The 24,657-nt window shown below is 38.4% G+C and overlaps 1 protein-coding gene across 7 annotated transcripts; it reads right to left on the bottom strand.

Moving 5' to 3' along the window:
* Positions 1-217: 217 nt before the first annotated feature.
* LOC309499407 (uncharacterized protein) lies at positions 218-19,676 on the bottom strand. 7 transcript variants are annotated; one of them, XM_082170635.1, is made up of 6 exons: positions 19,536-19,595; positions 17,795-17,873; positions 17,387-17,671; positions 10,516-12,085; positions 2,326-2,422; positions 218-1,557 (listed from the first exon to the last, which is right to left on the bottom strand). In XM_082170635.1, the coding sequence occupies exons 3-5, from the start codon at positions 17,442-17,444 to the stop codon at positions 2,353-2,355; spliced, it is 1,698 nt and encodes a 565-aa protein (XP_082026761.1). In that variant the 5' UTR covers positions 17,445-17,671; positions 17,795-17,873; positions 19,536-19,595; the 3' UTR covers positions 218-1,557; positions 2,326-2,352. The 7 variants fall into 7 exon arrangements, with proteins under 7 accessions (XP_082026761.1, XP_082026764.1, XP_082026763.1 ...); XM_082170638.1 differs by having other exon boundaries at positions 17,795-17,826; positions 19,536-19,582; XM_082170637.1 differs by lacking the exon at positions 17,795-17,873 and having other exon boundaries at positions 19,536-19,676.
* Positions 19,677-24,657: the final 4,981 nt, after the last annotated feature.

Genomic DNA, 24,657 nt, shown 5'->3' with positions numbered 1-24,657 from the left:
TTTATAACATACCCTTGTTGATTTATATACTTATGCGGTAAAAAGTTAAGCTTGAAAATTAAGGACCATGATAAAAATGCCTGGCGATGAAATTCAGATAATTGCACTGATATTTTGTCAATTACAAACAAGAAGAAAATGTATATTACCAACTTTAGAAAGCATATGGGAAGGGATAAAGTTCCAAATGAAGTTTCTAACAATCTGACAAAGCCAATTTACTTAAAATGTTTTATTTAAAATTCACAATTTTCATATTCATGATTTCATTATGTACTGTATTTTGGTTTCCATATAATGTCAAATAGCACTTTATCAATCTCTTTACAAATGTTTCTATTCAGATGCAAAGCCATTGCTGTATAAGTCAGTCTAGAAATATCCTCAGCGTTTGTAATTAGATCTCTGTCCCTTAAAGAAAGATCTCCCAAAAGCCATTGATTTAATTTCCTTTTCGGCTTTTCAACAATTGGGATGAAATTTAGTAAACACCTTTTGTGCTGATCTTTAGTAATGACTATTCCCAAATACTGAACCTCATTTTTTCAGGGGAATACCATAATACTCCACATAGCAAGCAGTCTTGTCCCGAATGTGTCCTCGATCTGGCACTGCTGGCCTCCTGTGGGCAATGGCATGTCTCCTGTCAGCCGGAGCCAGGCCGTGTGTGGCAATAATGGCACAGCATGATCACGGCAAAACACATGAGGGTTGAATGTTGGTGGGAGGAGTGTGATCCAGATCAATCCAGTGATCATCTGATCCAAATCAGGATTGTCCCGAATGTGTCCTCGATCAATTAATAACCCACAACTGGCCCTGCACTGGGACAAAATAGGAATCAAATCCGATTGATCTACTTGGGAAAACAATGTCAGAGCAAGTCAGAGTAAAATCAAATGTAACAATTTATTATGTCAGGTAAATGTATCATGCCAATTTCATAATCAGTTCAAGGATAATAAATACAACAACAACAGATAAACTTTGCTACGTGGGAAGAAGCTTCAGAACATTCCTTGATGGCCATAAGCTCACATTTAGCAAAATGTATATGAACATATACACAGAAAATCTGCCACAGAAATCTGGTTTTGGTTTTGAATGAAGAGTTTAGTGTCATTGACTAAACAGGTTTTCTTTATTTCTCTATCAGTGATAGTGATACCTTTTATTGGACTTGATTTAATATGAGAAGAAAGAAGCTGACTCGCTAAAAAAAAAGAGGTATGGTATTTGGCTAAATGATGCGTTGTGGTCGTGTCTAGGCGCAGGTCCACCATCTGATCTGGATCCGGCTAGCTACATTCATAACGTTTTAGAGGACGCAGGTTTCATTACATCATCACGTACACTAGAAGTCCCATTTCATTGGCTCGGCGCCAACCAATAAAACGGCTCATTTGAACACCCCATTTGTGAACACAGCTCATTTGTGGATCCATTCTGAAAATAAAATCTCAAAGTTCAAGTTCCTCCTCATTGAAACGCCTCAGAAGACTCGACGGTGAAACTGAATGATGGAAAAGGTAGCCTCCAACGGTAGATGATCAAATTCTGTTCAGAACGACAAAACACCTATAAACATCAACATAATCAGGTAACACTTTAGAATAATGTTCATTCGTTAATGAAGATCTACACAGGAACAAATGAGCAACACAATATTAACAATCTAGTAACTACTATTAACTGACAAGAAACTCTTATTAACGAATTATTAAGTAATAGCACACAGATGAAAGTGGTAGTTCACTATTAACTAATCAATAACTACTATTTTTTAATGCTTCCCAGAGAACTACTGAACAAGTTTCATAATTCATGCAAAACTAATCAATAACTAATGCAGGACAAATGACTAGCACTACATTAACATTTGAACTGCTATTGTAAACGAATACACAAGGTTATTTACATTATCAATATTTAATAGCATAGCAGACTTAAGATTTGAGAAAGCTGTCAGTAATTAGCCTATGCTGTCATATAGCAATAATTAGCTAGCTCATCTATATACTGTATGTGTGTGTGTGAATATCTTGTGTATGATTAGAAGATTCTACACTTTAGGATTGGCTTTTCATTAGTAACTACTGTAAGAATCATGGTAACTAGCTAGTAATAACTCAGTTCTAGTTCTAGAAAAACAATCTAGTGAGCATCAGCATGTTCTTCGGCAAAAAAAAAATTATCAATAAACTTTTTTTTTTGTGCTTTAATTTGTTATGTTTTTATTCTCAGCCTGAAGCAATGTAAATCTAGTGAGCATCAGCATGTTCTTCAGCATGATGAGTGAATGAAGAATAAAGAATAAACACCAACCTCTTTGTTCTTCAGTATCATGATGTTTCACTCTGCAGGTTCTGGATCACTGGCGTTCTCTCCGTCCTCTCCTTCCAGATGCTTTCTGGTACTCAGGCTAATCACATGATAAACAAACAAACAAACAAACAAACAAACAAACAAATAAATAAATAAAATATCGGATTAGATCACATAATCCAGATTTGCTGACAGACCGAATCTCTTGTCGCAGTGTGAACATTTGTAAGGTTTTTCTCCAGTGTGAATTGCCTGGTGCAGTTTTAAACTTGAATGCAAATTGTTTTTTTTGTTTGTTTTTTTATAACTAATTGTCAACCCCTAGTTTCAGGTGTTTTTGTTCACAAAATCTTGATGTTAAGTTTTAGGTTAATATAACTATATATTACCAAGTTGACCAAAGAGGAGTTGTTGGCATTTAAATAGTTTATTTTTTACATTCATGTTAATATTACGTTGTCAGATTTGTGACTTTATTTTTTACGTAATGCTAAAACACTGCTGGTCACTTTCAGAAGTTGTAGTGAGGCTTTCTTTTCCAAAAAGAATGTGAAGCATTTATACTATATTAGCAAAAGTTTCAGGACGTCTGCCTTTACATGCACATGAATTTTAAGGATATCCCATTCTTAATCCATAGGGTTTAATATGGAGTTGGCCCGTCTTTTGCAGCTATAACAGCTTCAACTCTTCTGGGAAGGCTTTCCACAAGATTTAGGAGTGTGTTTATGGGAATTTTTGACCATTCTTCTGGAAGCGCATTAGTGAGGTAAGGCACTGATGTTGGACGAGAAGGCCTGGCTCGCAGTCTCCACTCTAATTCATCCCAAAGGTGTTTTATCAGGTTGAGGTCAGGACTCTCTGCAAGCCAGTCCAGTTCCTCCACACCAAACTCACTCATGTATGTCTTTATAGACCTTGCTTTGTGCACTGGTGCGCAGTCATGTTGGAACAGGAACATCCCCAAACTGTTCCCACAAAGCTGGGGGCATGACATTGTCCGTAATATCTTTATATGATGAAGCATTAAAGGGATACTTCACCTCTGGGAAGATGAATGTGTATTTAAAATAGGTCATTTAAGTAGAAGAAATGTGAAGAAATTTTTGAATTTGGAGCTTTCTAGACTGAGAAAAGCCAGAAAATGTATTTTTGGCTTATGTGGATGAAAGACAACAACTCCCAGAATGCACTTGCTTCGCTGCCTTAGGAGGCCACGCCTACCGGTAAGAGTGCGCAGTTAAAACAACAAGGCTAGTCTCCGTGATGAGTTTGCCAGGGATTTAGAGATGTCCGGGATTCGGCTTTTGCGTTCTACAGTCGCCATTCATTCATTATGTTTACTGTGGCGAGCAGGACGAGGCTGACGGCCGCGGGAGAACGGCGCGAGGCCGGTGGCGTCATTACTGAGACGCGCCGGGTCTCGCCATAGACAATATATAAGGGTCTCGCATCTCTCACGGAGGAGCGGGAATTTTCTTAGCAATGGTAAAACGCACATCAACCGAGCGTTCATGTAAACACTACATTCAGATTCACCAATCGGAATGAATTCAGTTAGATTGAAACAAAAGGTGTGCATGTAATCAATGAATGGCGACTGCAGAAAGCAAAAGCTGAATCCCGGACATTCTGAACGATCTCGCCCGCCGGACAAGTCCGGGAAAAGGAGGATGGTAATCCCTACTTACTCAGCTTTCTCCTACTATTCAGCTTTCTTCACAGAACAAGAGCCTGCTAGCTTAGCTTCCAAAGAAAGACGTCTGACACTGTGTACATTCTGTGAGTGAGATCCCTCTATGGGCGGGTTGAAAACATGCGGAACAGCTCCTCCTACTGGCTGTAGTCTTTAGACTCTGGCCAGAAAATCCTCCGATGACGCAAAATGACGAAATGTTCCAGACAAAAAATACATAAATCTCTTGTCTCAGGGGGATATGAGGGTGGAAAGCATGGCAATTCGAAAATACTACAGGTTTTCTACTAATACAAAGCTTAATGCTAAATCCTGAAGTATCCCTTTAAGAGTTCCTTTCACTGGAACTAAGGGGCCAAGCCCAACCCCTGAAAAACAACCCCACACCATAATCCCCCCTCCACCAAACTTTACACTTGGCACAATGCAGTCAGGCAAGTACCATTCTACTGCACTGTAAAACCTAACACTCAAAATCATTAATTGGTTTGAGTAGGACAAACTTAAATTCAACTAATTAGTTCAGTCCAATTAACTTGTTTGAGTATTTAGCACTTTCTTTTTCTTTCAAGTTCACAGAACTGATATATTTTAAGTAAACTGAACTGTTTCATTGTTTTGAGTTTTAGGAAATTATTTATTTTAATTTAGACAAACTTAAGTTTAACCCTGAGGTCGGCAAACGCGCCGGCGCGTTTTGCTGGATTTTCTCCACATTGTAGCACTATAAACTTAAATTACTCCATAATGTATGGTCATACAGAAAAAAGAAATATAAAAAAAGAATCTGTGATATTTCTACTTTTGTATGTGTCCACTTACAATCAAATCAAAACATTGTGCTTTTGTAAAATAAAGAAAATAAACAGGGTGTGCGTTCTGCCTCTCCGTCGCGGCAAACTTTTTTTTCTTGAGCACGTCTATAAACTGAAACAAAACTCAGCGAATACTTGTCACACATTTATGAGCCATATACCTTTATAAACATTTAAGTGTGTACTTTTAAATGATCGGATTCAAACTGAAAACAAATATTCTCTGTTTAAGTAATTTGTATAAAACCAACAAGATGTCCAGTATCTCAAACGCTTCCTAATTATTTTTTAATTTACCACGCCCACTCGCGCAAAAGAGATTCACATGCAAATCTCCACATGGAACGCGAACGCCCTCGTTACCTCAAACACAAAACACCAAAACACTTCACAAGTCTCTGCTTTTAGACGCGCCTGAGCTTACATTGGATTTACATCAGCAGAAGAAGAACGCGATTTGAAGACAAGAAAGGTGTAAGGTAAGAAATTCTTACTTATTAGTTTGCTGTTGTTGCATAAATGTCACGTTGCAGTTGAACTGTTGCTAGATATATGGTGAATATTATAATATTTAGACCCGTGTTTACTGTTACTGTGTTTGTGGATATCTGCTCAAACGTAGATATATATATGGTAACCATAATGTTTTATATTTGAGCGCGATCGCATTTGAATGTATCATATTTTGAAGCGCGATCGCGTTTGAATGTATCATATTTTGGATCATGATCGCGTTTGAATGTATCATATTTTGGATCGCGATCGCTTTTGAAAAGCAAACGGCTTCATGTTTTTACTATTATCTCAATTCATATCATCATAACGAATGGAAACATTTGAAGTAACATGATAATCAATATATTTTTCTCTAGCTTAGTTGTTACTGAAATCTTTTGGAAGATTTATACTGCTATTGGTTATTGTTATTATTATTTTATCCAGCACTGCGCATAGCTTATGCCTACAAGGCACAACAAACCTGGTGTTCATTATATTATATTGTTGGAAACATTTGTGTGTGTGTGTGTGTGTGTGTGTGTGTGTGTGTGTGTGTGTGTGTGTGTGTGTGTGTGTGTGTGTGTGTGTGTATTCTGTGAATTTTAAAAAGCAATTTTAACCAGAAAAATCTAAAATGTATTCCCAAAATCGTGCAGGCCTTTCTCTTGATATCAGTATGTTCACTTTTTTTTTCAGGGCCCAGATGCCACTGAGGACTTCAACATTCACATGAGTCTCTGTACATGAACATGGTAAAGTGAAAATCAAACACCTTGGAAATGAAAGGTATGTACAATGTTTTTAGGAATGGCACAAAGGTCTCTGTCTTTGGATCATTGTTTTCAATAAGTGCTTTTTGGCATTTGTGTATCTTTGGATAATGTTGTGTTGTAAATAAATCCAAACAATTTAAAAGCCATTCTTTTTAAAATCTCCTCATTTACAGTATTGTGCAAGGTTGCTCAGAATGATAGGGCCTGATAGCTCCTAATAGGGCCGTTAGGGGAGGGTCTTTGTCTTTCTCAGGTGTGAAAAGCTTACATATTAATGAGCTCCGCATAAAGCTTTTTCACACAAAACACGTCGTAAAATTTTTAAATCAATATATTGTCTTATCTGAATGAGCAGTCGGGGTGATTTTCACATAGTTTTAGAGCAAATATTCTAGGCTACGTGATACAATTTTCAAAAGTCTTGTGAAGAAATAATCAGTATGGGTTTCATGGCCTTATTTCAGTGAGAATTTTTTTTGTATTTTCACAAACCACGCACAAATGTCATTATCTCAAAACTACAAACTTTTACATACATGCTGCTGATATATTATTGTAGCAGAGTTTGTGCTGAATACAGTGTAATTAGACTTTAGCCATGAAAATGTCACAAGTAACAGAAATAACCACAAATGTCAGAGCATGTCAGAACACCTCCAGGGCCCAGAAAACAGCTCAGACCTCAGAGGGTTAACTGAAACGGCTGGGATGTCTATTTCCCAGCATGCTTTGCCGATGGCACTCGAAAGGGAGAGTAAATGCTAAAATTAAGTGTAATATAATGTTTTTTGTGTGTGTGTGTGTGTGTGTGTGTAAGATTAATGTTAAATGTGAGATTTAGTAGTGATTAATGTTTTGTCGTGCTAATTTAGAAGAATTTCTGTTAATGTTGGCTTTACACTGTAAAAAATTAAATCTTAAAAAAAGGGTCAATGACTGTCAGCAATGGCTGCCATACAAAAAACGTAAAATGAATGTAAAATATCCTAATTTAAATAAGTGCAAAATACTTTTACAGAAATCTTCATTAATCTTTTTTAACAGAAACACAGTTATTTCACATTTACTTTCTGAATTTTTTTACTGAAAAACATGCAGTTAACTACACTCATGATTTGCTGTGACTATACATCACTGCATCAGCAACTACACAGTTACTGTCTGTTAAATAAAGCAACATGCAGCATATCATCAGTGATTCTCTGCTCATCCTGGACTGGACTATTATATATTTATAAAAATTTCAGATCATTATAATACTGATGCCACAATATTTCAAGGGTCATGTGATAAATTATAGCATTATAGACTTTGTATAAAGCTAAAATCCATCTACATAATCTAACCTAATATATTCATGCTTGACTGACAAAGCAGTGAACCAGATCATCATATGATGATTATAACATCATCATTAACTGACCAAGATCATCTGATGTTTTCTCTGGCATTTATTGCTATAACAAATGTGTATCAAATACACAGTTAAAGCAGCCAGAGAAAACTAAAGTAAAATCTCAAGGGTCATGAGCCCAACTAAAGCCTCTGTTATACTCCAGTTTGGACGCGTACACGACAGCTGTGCACAGCTCGGACGCGGACTACTTGTATTTATACTTTCTGCTGAGGTCCGCTTGGTGAACGCGTTCAACGCATGCGCAGTAGATCGGTCGGGACAGTATAATCAATCATATTTTTTATATTTATAGTTTGCATGTCAAAACCTAGACACTTTCAAACATCAAAATGACATTTATTAATATGTATTCGTGTCAAAATGACATATAAACATCTTTTCCTATTCTATTTTGCCTGGAAACGCTTCCAACCAACACGCTTGCGTGAAAAATAGGTTCTATTTCTAGTATGCGTTTTCCGTTTTTTTTTTTCAAATCCGGCGTCCATGTTATTTCCATCTCTTTCGCGGTTTTAACCAAATGAACGCGCGCCCTTTTGACCGCGCAGTCACAAAAAATGGGAGGCACGCGGCTGTCCGCAAGAAGCCTCCGCGCGCACCCCCGATGACGATTTTTACGTCACACGGACCCTCGCAGACCCTCGCGCCCTCGCGGTCGCGGAAAGTATAACAGAGGCTTTAAGCAGACACTGATCTCAATCATGGTGACATCAAATTTATTTTAAAGTTTTTTACACTTTATTTAAATGAGCATATTTTACTTTAATTTTATGGTTTTTGTTTGGCAGCTGCCAGTCATTTGACCCTTTTTTAACGATTTTTTTACAATGAAGGTATATGATCGTGATTATTCAGGAAATACCTGTAAAATATATGTTAGCAGATTAGCTTTTAAAAGCTAAGTTTATACTAATAAAAGTGTTCACATTGAGATTCAATGAAAGTTATAAATTAAGTGTATGCATTAATGTACTTTGAGTTTAAGAACTTTTGAGGCAATTGATTGTTCTGCCAACTTATTCAGGTTTACAGTGTACTTCATAGATTTTGAGTTATATTAAAGCTATGGTCTACGATTTCAAAGATTGTTCATTATTAATAACCTCGTTTAGATGCTGGTTATGGTTCTACAGTAAAATCCTAACAATATGAAGAGAAAAAAGAATGAAAAAAATCCATTCACTCTATTGGGTGTACAGCTGCAGAGAAGTTGACCAATGTAAGCTGTCCGGCCGGACAGCTTACATTGGTCAACTGCTCTCATCCAATCCCCCGCTCCACTTGAAACCACCTGGCGCTCGCGTCTCCACCCCACCGCACCCCACCCCGCCCCCCTCCTGCGACATGAAATTTCGTGGGCAAGCAGCTGACAGTCTATGGTAGCTAGCAAAGTAGCATCAGCTCAGCAATGGAGAAAAAACAAACCGACAGCAGCAAGCGGCCCCTGCATGTCCCTACAGTCAAGGTTGGAAGAAAGAGAAAGTCTGTAGAGGAAAGAGCAGAGATAAAAAAAAATGTGAAGAACGCCAGACTCAAAGTAGAATCAATATAGGGTCCACCATTGACCGTTGGAGGAAGCTTCAGGGAGATTTGGGACTGAAAACCGACGCTGACATGGCTGACTTTTTGTTGAGCAGGTAACGTTAAGCATTTATTTATACTTTTATGGTGTGAGGTGTTACATAAATATCTTTCTATTAGTCTGACAACATGCTCATGCTGCCGGTCGGCATTGGAATGTTAGCCGTTTAGCATCGCCTATCACGGGTCAAAGTAATTATATTTCTTATGCTAATCTTGCGTGTTTACTACCAGTGATCACAGCTTGACTGAGTGACGTTGTTCAGGTCGTTTCCCGGTGGGAGGGATCAGGTAGCACAGAGGGGAGGGGTGTGTGTGTGGAGGGGCGGGATGAGTTTTTTAAAACTTCCCAGCTTTCTCGACCGATTTTCAACATCGTAGACTACAGCTTTAATTGAATGGACTTAGTACTATTAACTTTATTTACCTAAGTTATCTTCATAATAAGTTATTGAGTTACTTGGACACAAATCAAATATTTTTTTATGCTTAAATTGTTTGAGTTAATAAACTTAAATGATTTAAGGCAATCGGTTTCCTCAAACATTTTGAGTTGAACTAACTCATCAGGTTTTACAGTGTGGGAACTGCCAAACCCAGACTTGTCCATCGGATATCCAGTCAGAGATGCGTGATTCGTCACTCCAGAGAACACATCTCCACTGCTCTAGAGTCCAGTGGCATCCCACATTTTTCATTGCGCTTGGTGATGTAAGGCTTGGATGCAGAGCTTGGCTATGGAAACCCATTCCATGAAGCTCTACGCACTGTTCTTGAGCAAATCTGAAGGCCACGCGAAGTTTGGAGCTCTGTAGCTATTGACTTTTTCATGGCCTACCACTTCATGGCTGAGTTGCTATTGTTCCCAATTGCTTCCACTTTGTTATAATACCACTAACAGTTGACCGTGGAATATTTAGTAGTGAGGAAATGTCATGAATGGACTTATTGCACAGGTGGAAACCTGTCACAGTCCCACGCTTGAATTCACTGAGCTCCTGAGAGCGACCCGTTCTTTCACAGATGTTTTGTAGAAGCGTCTGCATGCCTAGTGCTTGATTTTACACAACTGTGGCCATGGACGTGATTAAAACACCTGAATTCAATTATTTGGAGGGGTGTCCCAATACTTTTGGCAATATAGTGTATATTTGTCATACCATTTTCAGCTTTTAAATATTTAAATATAATTTTAATTAATTTTACACACTTAAAGCAATATCCTATAGCATATTGAATATCGCATGATTTAACAAAGTATTGTATATCGCACTTTTGTTTTAATATCACACAGCCCTAAATTAGATCAACCAACAAAATGTCATGACGCTCATCCTAGCTGATAAGAAACTAACTTACACAGAAGAGACTGAGTTTCTCAACACATAAAGATGAACTAGGCCTACTTACCGTGATCTCAGACTGCGGTGATGTGGTTTCTCCTCTGCATGGATCTTCATGTGTAGCTTCAGTTGACTTATAATAGTGAAACTCTTTCCACACTGATCACACGTGTGCGGTTTCTCTCTGCTGTGGATCCTCTCATGTGTTTTCAGATTTGCTGAGCGATTGAATTTCTTGTCACAGTGTGAACACTTGTAAGGTTTTTCTCCAGTGTGGATCCTCTCATGTGTTTTCAGTTCTGCTGAGCGAATGAATCTCTTGTCACAGTGTGAACACTTGTAAGGTTTTTCTCCAGTGTGGATTCTCTCATGTGTTTTCAGTTCTGCTGAGCGAATGAATCTCTTGTCACAGTGTGAACACTTGTAAGGTTTTTCTCCAGTGTGGATCCTCTCATGTACTTTTAGATATGATGACTGATTGAATCTCTTGTCACAGTGTGAACACTTGTAAGGTTTTTCTCCAGTGTGGATCCTCTCATGTGTTTTCAGATTTAATGATATACTGAATCTCTTGTCACAGTGTGAACACTTGTAAGGGTTTTCTCCAGTGTGGATCCTCTCATGCATTTTCAGATATGATGACTGACAGAATCTCTTGTCACAGTGTGAACACTTGTAAGGTTTTTCTCCAGTGTGAATCATCTGGTGTAGTTTTAAACATTGTGCTGAAGTAAAAGTCTTCTCACACTCAAAGCACATATGAACTCCTACACCAGTATGAATTCTTTGATGTACTTGTAAACTGTAAAGCCATGAAAAACTCTTTCCACATTCAGAACATGAGTGAGACTTCTTCTTCATATGAACTCTCAGGTGTGCCTTCAGGTTTGATGCCCTAAGAAATTTTTTTCCACATTGATCACATGTGAACGTTTTCTCTCCATTGTGGATCCTCATGTGAACCTTAAGGTGTCCTGATTGTGCGAAACTCTTCCCACATTGATCACATGTGTGAGGTTTCTCTCCAGTGTGGATCATCATATGTCGACTAAGATTTGGTTTTTGTGTGAAACTCATCCCGCACTGATCACAAGTGAACGGCTTCTCTCCAGAGTGAACTCTCATGTGTTGTTTAAGATTACGTTTGTCTATGAAACTCTTCCCACTCTGAGTGCAGGGGAGCGGCTTCTCTCCAGTGTGGATCCTCATGTGAATCTCTAGACTATCTTTCCTTGGGAAACTCTTCCCGCACTGATCACATGAGAATGGCTTCTCTCCAGTGTGAACTCTCATGTGACGGTCAAGATTACGTGTGTTTGAGAAACTCTTTCCACACTGAGTGCAGGTTGTAGATTTCTTGGCTCTTCTTTTCTTAAAAAAATTATTTTTAGTCTTTGAGCGACTCAAAGGTTTTCCTCCAGGTTGGACATGATGTTTCTCCTTCACTTCGCTCAGTTCTTCACTCTCCTCCTTCACTTCACTCAGTTCTTCACTCTCCTCCTTCACTTCACTCAGTTCTTCACTCTCCTCCTTCACTTCACTCAGTTCTTCACTCTCCTCCTTCACTTCACTCAGTTCTTCACTCTCCTCCTCCACTTCACTCAGTTCTTCACTCTCCTCCTTCACTTCCATCAGGTCTGAAATGAAAGAAAATGTTTTAATTTTAAGCATATCAAAATAATTAAAAGAGAGAAATATAAAGTGAAAGGACATAAAAGTCTAAGTGGTATTTTCGCTCATACCTTCATGAAACACACAGCTCGTAGAAAACGCCACATCATTATTTACAGCAGATTCTCACGATTAAAATATAATCTATTGCGTTGATCACGAGATATTCCTCACAGAGGAACAGTTTTAAAAATGCCCATTAGGGGTGTCAAGGTCTAAACAAAAAAGGCTTCCTTTGTTCCAAATGCTGTAACTTTTGATTACTTTACGAAATCACCACAAAATCTGATCTGGATGCAGCTCACAAAAAAAAAGAAATGTCCTCCCACCTCGTTTCCTTCCTGAGATTTTGCATGTCAAATAAGAACAATTATATATTTTCAAGCGTCACTGCGCGAGAGAGACAGAGTGTGTCCGAGAGTCCGCGAGCGACAGTGCACGAGAGAGACCGAGAGTCCGCGAGCGACAGTGCGTGAGAGAGACCCGAGTGTGTCTCTGCATTAGTAAATCGGTGCATAGTAATATATAATTACTATATAAGATGCATGGAAGTTCGATAAATGGACAACAATATAAATAAAACCAACAATTAAATGATTACCAATGAATTAGCAGACTGTGATTTGAATCAGATAGACAGAAGATGAAAACCCTTTCTTGTCTGTCCCAAGTACCACGACAAGGGGGATATTTTTTCCACAATTTGCAGCACTGAATTATTTATTCTTTACTCAGAGAAACTTCACTATATGCTTGGACAGGACGAGCTGCAAAATACCTTACACACCATAGGAGGTGGTCAATCCATTGTAGTTGTTTTCCATTGTACAAATTTTGCTCAAGTTAAATTGCTTACAACCTTGTTTGACATTTTTGAAAGTTCATACAGTTTACTGTTTTTATATATATATATATATATATATATATATATATATATATATATATATATATATATATATATATACACACACATACACACTCGCCTAAAGGATTATTAGGAACACCTGTTCAATTTCTCATTAATGCACTTATCTAATCAACCAATCACATGGCAGTTGCTTCAATGCATTTAGGGGTCCTGGTCAAGACAATCTCCTGAACTCCAAACTGAATGTCAGAATGGGAAAGAAAGGTGATTTAAGCAATTTTGAGCGTGGCATGGTTGTTGGTGCCAGACGGGCCGGTCTGAGTATTTCACAGTCTGCTCAGTTACTGGGATTTTCACGCACAACCATTTCTAGGGTTTACAAAGAATGCTGTGAAAACGGAAAAACATCCAGTATGCGGCAGTCCTGTGGGCGAAAATGCCTTGTTGTTGCTAGAGGTCAGAGGAGAATGGGCCGACTGATTCAAGCTGATAGAAGAGCAACTTTGACCGAAATAACCACTCGTTAAAACCGAGGTATGCATTAAAGCATTTGTGAAGCCACAACACACACAACCTTGAGGCGGATGGGCTACAACAGCAGAAGACCCCACCGGGTACCACTCATCTCCACTACAAATAGGAAAAAGAGGCTACAATTTGCACAAGCTCACCAAAATTGGACAGTTGAAGACTGGAAAAATGTTGCCTGGTCTGATGAGTCTCGATTTCTGTTGAGACATTCAGATGGTAGAGTCAGAATTTGGCGTAAACAGAATGAGAACATGGATCCATCATGCCTTGTTACCACTGTGCAGGCTGGTGGTGGTGGTGTAATGGTGTGGGGGATGTTTTCTTGGCACACTTTAGGCCCCTTAGTGCCAATTGGGCATCGTTTAAATGCCACGGCCTACCTGAGCATTGTTTCTGACCATGTCCATCCCTTTATGACCACCATGTACCCATCCTCTGATGGCTACTTCCAGCAGGATAATGCACCATGTCACAAAGCTCGAATCATTTCAAATTGGTTTCTTGAACATGACAATGAGTTCACTGTACTAAAATGGCCCCCACAGTCACCAGATATCAACCCAATAGAGCATCTTTGGGATGTGGTGGAACGGGAGCTTCGTGCCCTGGATGTGCATCCCACAAATCTCCATCAACTGCAAGATGCTATCCTATCAATATGGGCCAACATTTCTAAAGAATGCTTTCAGCACCTTGTTGAATCAATGCCACGTAGAATTAAGGCAGTTCTGAAGGCGAAAGGGGGTCAAACACAGTATTAGTATGGTGTTCCTAATAATCCTTTAGGTGAGTGTATATATATATATATATTAGGGGTGTCCATGGTTAACCGATTAACCGTTAAAAATTGCGTAACCGAGTGAAACATTTTGCTCGGTTAAGTGGCGTCAATGGCGTGCATTGAATTTAGTTGTAATACATTTTTGCACCACCAGAGACCGCTAGACCAGTTTTCTAATATGAAGCGGGCGTCCGAGAGTGAAGGCTGTGCGCGAGCCAGAAACAAACATAGTATCCGCGTCACTGATCGCAGCACAATAATATCTGTCTGCAGAGCCACAGCTTTACCCCAGCAGTTTTACCCCGCGCATGCGCAGTTTCATCACCCATACAATTTGTATTATGCATTTCCTAAACATGTACTTGCTAATCAAACACTTTATATGAACAAACTACTAATCTATAAAACACAATCGGTCTTCCGACCTTTTACTATTGTGTTGATATGCGCGAGGGAGGGAGAGCAATACAGCGCTCGTGTTGTTTGAAGGCGGTGAGAGTGCGCGCGTGCGCGGCCGGGGCTCTCTCACTGTTTGTTCTTATGCGCCCTGTCCACTGATCTAAATAATTAGTTGTTACGACGACTTATTTGTTCCCTCGTTTTAATAAATCGTGGACACGTTGAACTAATTCCCTCCCTCATTTTGATTTAACGAATTACAACGTGGCCAAAAACAGTTTGATACTATTAATTAGTGAATGCTAAAGACCTATTTTTTGTGAATTGGTGAATATTCAGGTGAATTATTTCGTGGCCACGAATTAATAATAATTATTAAACTGTTTTTCTTACCTGTGAAGATAGCTCTTCAGTGAAGGCCGACTATTCTCGTACAGCTTTTTATTCCTTTTTTTTTTTTTTGGGTGAATTGGTGAATATTCAGGTAAATTGTTTCGTGGCCACGAATTAATAATACCTCAGCACGTTTTACAAGACCCTTCTCGATCGCAGCGGCAACGAGCACTTTGATCACTTGATTTAAAAAACAAAACATTTCAGTGCTAGATCGCCTAAAAAAAACGAACGAAATGAATGCTCTGCTAGTTAACTGGAGATGTTTTGTTTATTTGTATTGGTATTCGTGCCGCGAGATGTTTCAAAAGTGGTGGGGACAATATCGACCTTAGAAAATAGTGGTGGGGACATGTCCCACCCGCAAATTACGCCTATCTCGGGGTTGCGGCGCGCACACTATGGTTAACCGAGTATTAACCGCTAAGGGCCTCGGTTAACGGTTAATGAAAAACTTGAAAACGTGCAGCCCTAATATATATATATGAAATTTTCTTCTAGAATTATCATTTTTATCAAGCTTGTATATTTAAGTTAAGTGATTTCACTTAAATGGCAATGCAAATTACCCATTAATAGAAGAAAATTTCAGATGGCACTTAGAGGCTTTTGCATCTGAACTCTTCATATACACACACACATACATACACATATACATATTTAACCCTCTGATGGTCTTCGTTTAGCAGTCACAGTGGGGGCCTTCCCGGTCATAAATGACCGGACACCTAAAAATGAAACTTCCTCCATCCCAGTAAAAACCAATGCAATTTATTTTTGTTCTATAATATTTATTCTTTTTAATTTAGAATTTTGAGACAATTTGATTGAACTTTTTAATATTTATGCAATATTTATAGTCCATTTTTTGCCATTGGAAATAATGATTTTTTTTATGTATTTTTTTTTTTTTTTATTCTATGCAGTATTTTCGGGTAAAATAGAGACTAGGCTTTCAGAAAAAAATAAAATATTTTTTTTTTTATCAATTTATTAAACATAAAATTAAATAAAACATGTTATTGCATGGGTTTACCACTAGATGCCTGTATAGCTCTAAATGGAGATGTTTGTGAATTCTAGTTGTTTTTGGACCAAATTACTTACTTTTAAGATGTGGATTTAATGTATTTTTGTAGAAATTCTCAAATAATACTTTTTGCCAAGGTTTATAACATTTTATTAATTATTATTTTAATAATTTTAATAATTATTATATTAATTATATATACATATATTAATTATAATTATTAATTATGTTATATTTTTCACTCTTGATGTTTTAGAGCTTCACCCCTTCATAGCTGAGCACTTTTTTTCTGCATCGTGGCTGATTTGTAGAGAATTTTTGTGTTTTTGTCAATTTCCCATTCATTTCCTATGGGGGTAATTTTGACCGAAGACCAAAATCATGACTAATTTTTTTACGACCACTTAGCATGCTCGGATCATGAACTACATTTTTTTGTGTGTTCACATACCTAATGCCAGAAAAGTCACCAAGTTTCGTAACATTCTGATGAAGCTGTGATTTTAAAAAATTCAAAACAGATTTTTGTAATCTGAATTTATTGGTGTGTATGTGTATAAACGTGTGTTTGTATGTGTGTGTGGGTGGGTGGGTGGGAATTTTTTGCACTCTTGATGTTGTAGAGTGTCACCCCTTTATTACGGTGTACTTTTTTTTAGAATCGTGTCCGATTTGTAGATTATACAGACAAAAATTCAGAGAATTTTTGTGTTTTTGTAAATTTCCCATTCATTTCCTATGGGTCGGCCATTTTTGACCGAAGACCACGAGTGTGACTATTTTTTTTACGACCACTTAGCATGCTCGGATCATGACCTCAATTTTTTTTTGTATTCACATACCTAATCCCAGAAAAGTCACCAAGTATCATAACCTTCCGATGAAGCTGTGATTTTTAGAAATTCAAAACAGAAAATTATTCGGTCAGAAATGACCGAGGACCATCAGAGGGATATATATATATATATATGAGAGAGAGAGAGAGAGAGAGAGAGAGAGATCAAAATTTTGGTAACATGGATGCAGAAATTATGAACCAGTTTTAAATGTAAAATAAAAGATCATACTATTTAGTTTGACCTGATGTTGACAATCAATATGAAAATTTCTCACACTTTGCTTTAATGACCATTTTTGAAAACCAAAAATGAAACCGCTTGTACCATTTCATAGTTGAACTGTTTATCTAAAAGTAATGAAGTACTTGATTGTTTCTAACATGAATGTTCTTCAGCATCATGAATGAATGAAGAATAAACACCAACCTCTTTGTTCTTCAGGATCTTCGGTGTGTTTCATTCTGCAGGGTTCTGGATCACTCATGTTCTCACTGTCCTCTTTAATAAACTCAGTCTTTGCAGATTTCAGCTCTTCCTGATGCTCTGATGCTCGTCTTCACTTGTAGCTGATGGGAATATTCCAGCATTTATTGGGGAATTGCAGTGGGAGGAGCTTCACTGATGATGAATTACAGTGTGAGGAGCTTAAGTGATGATGAATTGCAGTGGGAGGAGCTTAACTGATGTTGAATTACAGTGGGAGGAGCTGATCTGTCAAATTCAAAAATATATCAGTTACTGAGTTTGTTTTTATGCTCATAGACAACAGAATATAAATAGTGTAAAATCGTCCATGTATAAACAATGGTAAGAATTTGATCTCCAACAAATTACCTACAGATTTGTCTCCAACAATTACCCTCAGTCTGTTGACACCAATGAAATGAGCTTTAAGTGTCAATTTACAGGAGATCTGAAGACATCAGCATAATAAATGAGGTGAAAACAGGAACTATTATCATGAAATAAAGAGTGTTTTCAGCAGATCTGTTAATATTGATGAGCCTCAGACTATCAACACTCATTCAACAAGCCATTCAGGATCATCAGCAGATCATCTCACTTTATTCTGAGTGTTTGCTGTTAGAAACACATTATTTGAGTCAGGATACATGACTATAAAACTATATTTAACTATACTTAAAAGACAATAATGTTATTTCTCACAATATTACACGTATAAAACATCAATAATGCAAAAAGAAACACTGTTGACACTCAGGTAAATAACTACCCTACTAAACCATAAAATGCAGAAACTGACAATGATCATAAAACCTTTATTAAAATAAAGAGGACCACAAAACAATAACGTTATGTCAAACTAATTACTAATTATTACTATTTAAAATAATGGTTCTCTTTTTAAATATATTTTAAAATGTAATTTATTTTTGTGATGCAAAGCTGAATTTTCATCAGCAAGTACTCCAGTCTTTGGTGTCTTATGATCCTTCAGAAATAATTACTAATATGATGATTTGATACTCAGTTATTATCAATGATGGAAAAAGTTGTGCTGTTTAGTATATTTTTTTGGAATACTTTTTTCAGGATTCATTGATGAGTAAAACGTTAACATCATTTATTCATAAAAACAGCATTTATTCAAAATAAAAACATTTCTAACAATATAAATCGTTACCATTACCTTTTATCAATTGAACGCAATACTGTTCCCAAACTTTTGAACGGTAGTGTATATTGTTACAAAAGATTTCTATTCTAAATAAATACAGTTCTTTTTAACTTTTTTATTCATCAAATAATCCTGAAAAAAGTATCTCAAGTTATAAAAAAAAATTAAGCAGCACAACTGTTTTCAACATTGATCATAAATCAGCATATTAGAATGATTTCTGAAGGATCATAAGACACCAAAGACTGGAGTACTTGCTGATGAAAATTCAGCTTTGCATCATAAAAATAAATTACATTTTAAAGTATATTAAAAAAGAAAACCATTATTTTAAATTGTAATAATATTTCATAATATTACTGTGTTTTTTGTTTTGTTTTGTTTTTAACTGCAGGCTTGATGAGCATAAGAGACTTCTTTCAAAAACATTAAAAATAGTAATGTTTCCAAACTTTTGACTTGTACTGTATATAGCCTATATATTATTTTTTCATGTATAGGTTTAAATTGTCTCACGTGGCTCCCTATAGGCTCAATGTAAAGTATTTAGTGGTATCTTCACCTTCATTTTAACAATGCAAAGTAAAGAAATACCAAATTTATTCCAAAGATGTTAAGAGTAGAAATAAAACGGCAGCAGCAACACTTGATATCGAGTCCAATTCACCCCATTAACTTTTGACTTGACATTCAGTAACAGTTCTCACTCCAAACATCGAGACAATCACACAAACGAACGCAAAATCGCTCAGGTCTGAATGAACTCAACATATTCTCCTCATGCTCGCTGCTGCTGCACTAAATGTTTATTTCAGTAGGAAGACGCCAGCAAAGACGCACAAGTATCGCTGTGATCGATGAAAACAATACAGAAATGAGCCTGTCGCTTAATCAAACTGTAAGTGTGTTTGAAAGTTGTGTAAATATGAGAAATACCGTAAACTGCTTTCCTCACTTCAGAAGACTCGACGCTGACTCGTGTGTGTGTGTGTGTGTGTGTGTGCGTCAATCCGGAGGGCGGCCCATTTGAAGTGCGATTGCGTCACAGCGGGGCGACGAAGGATGTCCCAATTCAAAGGCTGAACCAAGCGGCAACCTCCCCGTCTCTCTCTTGAAACCAACACGGAAGTGAGTTAAACTGCAATTCGTTGACTGGCCGCTTGAGGCTGGTGTCAAAAGTGAGTCAAATCTGTATCTCCCCCATGTTAAAATGCCAAATTTTACAGCAGAAAAAAACGTGTTTGGGTATTTCCCAGAATTCGGGCCTATTTCTGTCCACAGGGTGTAATTCTATTAAAAACTAATTAAATCTAATATATTTTAGCACCACTAATTAGTATAAACAAAAACAAGCCTAGACTTTTTAATGGCTGCTCTTACTAATTATTTTAACACATTTTATTGGTGTTTTGTGGTACATTATCTGTGTTCTGGTGTTGTCCGCCACCAGAGTTTTCTCATGTCATGCCATATCTCAAACATTATTTATCACAAATTAATTTAAAAAAAAAGTATATGAATTAAATGTTACCTGAACTAATAAACTACATGCACAGATTAAGCATATATATGCATTTTGTACTTTATGTTGCTTAATTTCTACCTGTCCCATGGTTTAGCCGTCATTACCAACACGCTCTGCATAAAGGCACTTTCCTACTTTTTTTTCATCAAAAGTTTATTTGGTAGCCATGGTAACCTAATATCATAGTGGAGCATATGGATTTCAAGCTGCAAGACTGATGCCTTGATGTTCAGAAAAGTAAGTAAATCTACTCTTTATTTTTTGTGTTGGGCATGTACACTTATTATGCGTCATTACCATATGTGTTGTATTTCTGTAATTTTAAACATTTTTAGATTATTTTTATCACTTTAATAGTTAAAATGGTGTACATTACATGTAGAAAGCTAGCTACACTTGTTTAGTCATCATCTTTGCTTGTAAGGCTAGTTTTTTGACAAAAATGTCATTACCAGCACAGTCATTACCAGCACATTACAGCTTGTGCTGGTAATGACAGGTTGTGGTGGTGATGACGGCAGATACATTAAACATACTGTTCTTTAAAGAATTTATGTTGAATACGTTATCTTAAATGAATTAATATACATTTACCAATCAAAAGTCACTATATTTTAAATTAAGTAATGCATTTGTTTTTAAAATACTAAATTAATTCATTATAATTGTTGTGTTTAGGTGTGACATGGATCCAAAAGCAGCTGCCTAAAGGTCCAAATCATACAGAAAATGTCTAAAAGATAAGGGAGCTGATGGGAGAGGAGACCAGGGTGGAGCCGGAGAGCCGATGAGACAGGGCAATGCAGAGGATCTGGAGGGACTTGGCAACGCAGATGGCTCTGGCGACTGAAGCGCAGGCGGGGATCCAGAAGGCCACGGTGGAGCCAGAGGGACCGAGGACCAAGGTGGAGCTGGAGGGAGAGAGGAGCTCAACGGAGCCAGAGGGACGAATGGACGAGGCAAAGCCAGAGGAGGGTAGTCCCGAGGCGAGGGCAGGGCAAGGAATGACCAAGGTGGAACTGGGGGGACGAGGGAACCCGGGGGAGCTTGTGGACTGATGGGCCACAGCGGAGATGAGGTAGACAGGAGCCACGGCGGAGCCAATGGTCCGATAGGCCGCAATGGAGTCCGGGTCGAGGAGGTCGGAGGCGGAGACCGGGGATCCACCGACCCTAATGGAGTGGATGACAGGCAGACCCACGGCGACTCCACCTCCCCGAAGGTTGTTAGAGGAGCAGAGGGGCTGACTGGCAGTGGTGGAAGAAGGGTTGAGAGGAGGCAGATGGGAGGAGGTGGGAGAGGGAGGCTGGGTGGGAATTCAGATTCAGGCTCGGGAACAGAAGATTCAGACTCAACCGGACTGACGTGAAGCGTCTCTGGCTCGGCGGGCACGACGTGAACAGTCTCTGACTCGGCAGGCTCGACGTGAAGATCAGGCTGGTCAGGCATGACGTGAAGATTCTCAGGCTCGGTAGACATGATGTGAAGATTCTCAGGCTCGGCAGGACTGGCCTCTGGAAGACGAGATCCAGGAAGGGCGGTCTCGGCGGGACGAGACTCTGGACTGGGCGTGGCCGCGGCCATCTTGGCTGAGGGCTCAGATGGTGAGGCGGTGGCCTTCTTGGCTGAGGGTTCAGGCAGCGAGGTGGCGGCCATCTTGGCTGAGGGTTCAGGTGGCGAGGCGGCGGCCATCTTGGCTGAGGGCTCAGACGGTGAGGCGATGGCCTTCTTAGCTGAGGGCTCAGGCGGCGAGGCGGCGGCCATCTTGGCTGAGGGCACAGACGGTGAGGCGTGAGGATTCCCTGGCTCTGGCTGTGTTCCTGATCGAAGCCCGACACTTTTCAGACACCGGAGGACAATTTCCCTCCAGTTCAGTCCCGTGGTGTCGGGGAGATCAATGGGACGGTTGAAAGTGGCCCCAATCAGGAACAAGGTCCTCAGGGTCTCATCGTCGAGCAGGCTGGTAAATTTAAGACGACAGAAGTTCATTGTGAAACTCAAAAAATCAGTGCTCTCCTGAGCCACCGAAATAAACTGAGCTCCATCATCCATTTTGGAGGTCCGTAGTTCTATCACGGTGTGGTGCAGGCAGAAGATGAGGAGACAAAAGTTCCAATACAAACTTTTCCTTATAATAATATCCAACGGGTACAGACAGGCAGAAGGTTACACACACCAAAATAGGACTAATAGGACTAACACAAACAGAACACAACTGTGACAACCTGTTCTAAACTGCCCTCCTGTTTCATGTTTTTTTCTTTATTCAACATGGTTATGAAATGATTAAATAGTCTGTTTAGACTATAATTATACTGAACCAATCCTGTTCACAAGGAACACAGTTCATGTTTGATCTTCCATAATCAGATTAAACTATGTTTTGATGTTTAAACAGATTACTAGCTGTTTATTTATTATTTTTTTTTGTTGGTCTGAAGTCACTTAGGCTCTTAAAGGGATACTCCACTTTTTTTGGAAATAGGCTCATTTTACAAGTCCCCCAGAGTTAAACAGTTGAGTTTTACCGTTTTCGAATCCATTCAGCCAATCTCCGGGTCTGGCGGTACCACTTTTACCATAGCTTAGCATAGATCATTGAATATCTCTCATTCCTGCGTAATAATCAAGAAACGTTGCTGTCGTACCATGGGTCCAGCAGGCGTAATGACGCAGCGCCTGAAAATAGTCGATCCTAGTATAGTCTATCGAGCTGGGGACTATTTTCAGGCGCTGCGTCATATCATTACGCCTGCTGGACCCATGGTACGAAAGCAAAGTTTCTTGATTATTACGCAGGAATGAGAGTATAGTTCCTAGTCAATTCAGCCTAGAAAATCGCAACTTTTAATTGTCCGTCGGTCTTAGTACACGATGTAACTACAGAAGAGTCAAATTTTAAAAAGGAAAAATATCGAAACTCTTTGGTCATTTTTTGAGATAGATGCTAATGGTCTTGTCCGATCCAATGATCTATGCTAAGCTATGCTAAAAGTGGTACCGCCAGACCCTGAGTTCGGCTGAATGGCTTCGAAAATGGTAAAACTCAACTGTTTAACTCTGGGGGAGTTGTAAAATGAGCCTATTTCCAAAAAAAGTGGAGTATCCCTTTAAATTACAATAGCTTATGATCAGTGATTTGTCATCACCGCAACAAACTGTCATTACCAGAACTGCAGTGTCATCACCATCACCATACATATTTTTGCCAATAAATTATGTATAAATTACAAAAACATCCTACAATTATATGTTTCTGACAATGTTGGACAGTCTAAATGATCACTGTATTAAAAAGTTTTGATATATGGCATTCACTTAAAATAAGCTTATATTCCAAGCCAGGGTAGATTGATGAATCAGAAATTTAGATACTTAAATGACTATAATTCATCTTGCAAGTAAAAATCAACAATCCCAGTAAGTTCAAGATAAAATAGATTGTTATGTGAAACCACAAAATGTTTTAAAAGCACTGATTTATCATTTAAGTTTTATTTTTTACATATATTCGATGATGTGATGGTAATGACACATTTACTTGACATAGTTAAGAAAATGGCAAAAAATCATAAATTCCCTTATCTTATGGTCTCAACCAAGCTCATAACATCGCTCCTGACTTAAGGACTGATAATTTGATGTATACCAATTAGTCACATTTGGAATTTTAATTTTCAAAATTGCAGCAACCCAATTTGGCCCTTAATCTGAGAAATGCCCGTTTACAGCCTGGTGTCTGTATGTAGCTTTGGTATACAGCTAAGTTTGCCCTTCATGACAACTGTGAGGGGGGTGAATGTTTTTATAACTCATCCGTTTAGTTGATTAATCCTTAAAGTTCTGCATAATTAAGGGTGTTTCCACGTTTGAGTGACAAGTGGATTGCCGCTGATGTCAATGCTAGCCGTTTGTCTGCTGTTACTAGCCGTCACTTCACCTCAGCAAATGTTAGCTGCTGAACTTGCCATCTCTGCAGTGTTTTGTGATTTTTTTCGGGATTGTTTCATACAATTTAATACACCCATTAGGCCTACTTCGCCCACGGTTTAGGATTCCGTCGTTGTCGTCGGGTATCGTTCAAGAGAACAACCAGCGCTATTTCAGTTGTTTTCCTCTCTGTGAACATGCACTAATGGATGTCTGACAATTTCGTTGCTTTTTGGAGTTTTCAGATTTAAAAACATCAATAAAGGCTCGTTCGTTCTGCTCTCACAGAACAGATAGATTATAACATGCTTATGTACCGTCAGATGAAATCCTGCAGGTGTCGGCGCTTTCTCCGTCCATGCTATAAATGCACATTCTTGAATGAGCGCGGATTTTCTAGTGCATTTACTTGAACTTCATAGGCAATAATATATATGGTTTAACCCATTTGAGAGGCGGACAAAATCAGAATTTAAAATGGACTGAATAAGCTCTCTACGAACTTAACGAGCGATGCCGCGCTGACGGACCATAGACTATAATAACGTTAAAAAAGAGTGACTGACATGTAACGTTATGCACATAAATCACTGTCACACACTC

Source organism: Leuciscus leuciscus, assembly GCF_965113295.1.
Source record: "Leuciscus leuciscus genome assembly, chromosome: 1".
Taxonomy (NCBI): Eukaryota; Metazoa; Chordata; class Actinopteri; order Cypriniformes; family Leuciscidae; genus Leuciscus; species Leuciscus leuciscus.
Note: the sequence above shows the minus strand (reverse complement) of the source record. Positions and strands in the feature narration are given on the sequence as shown.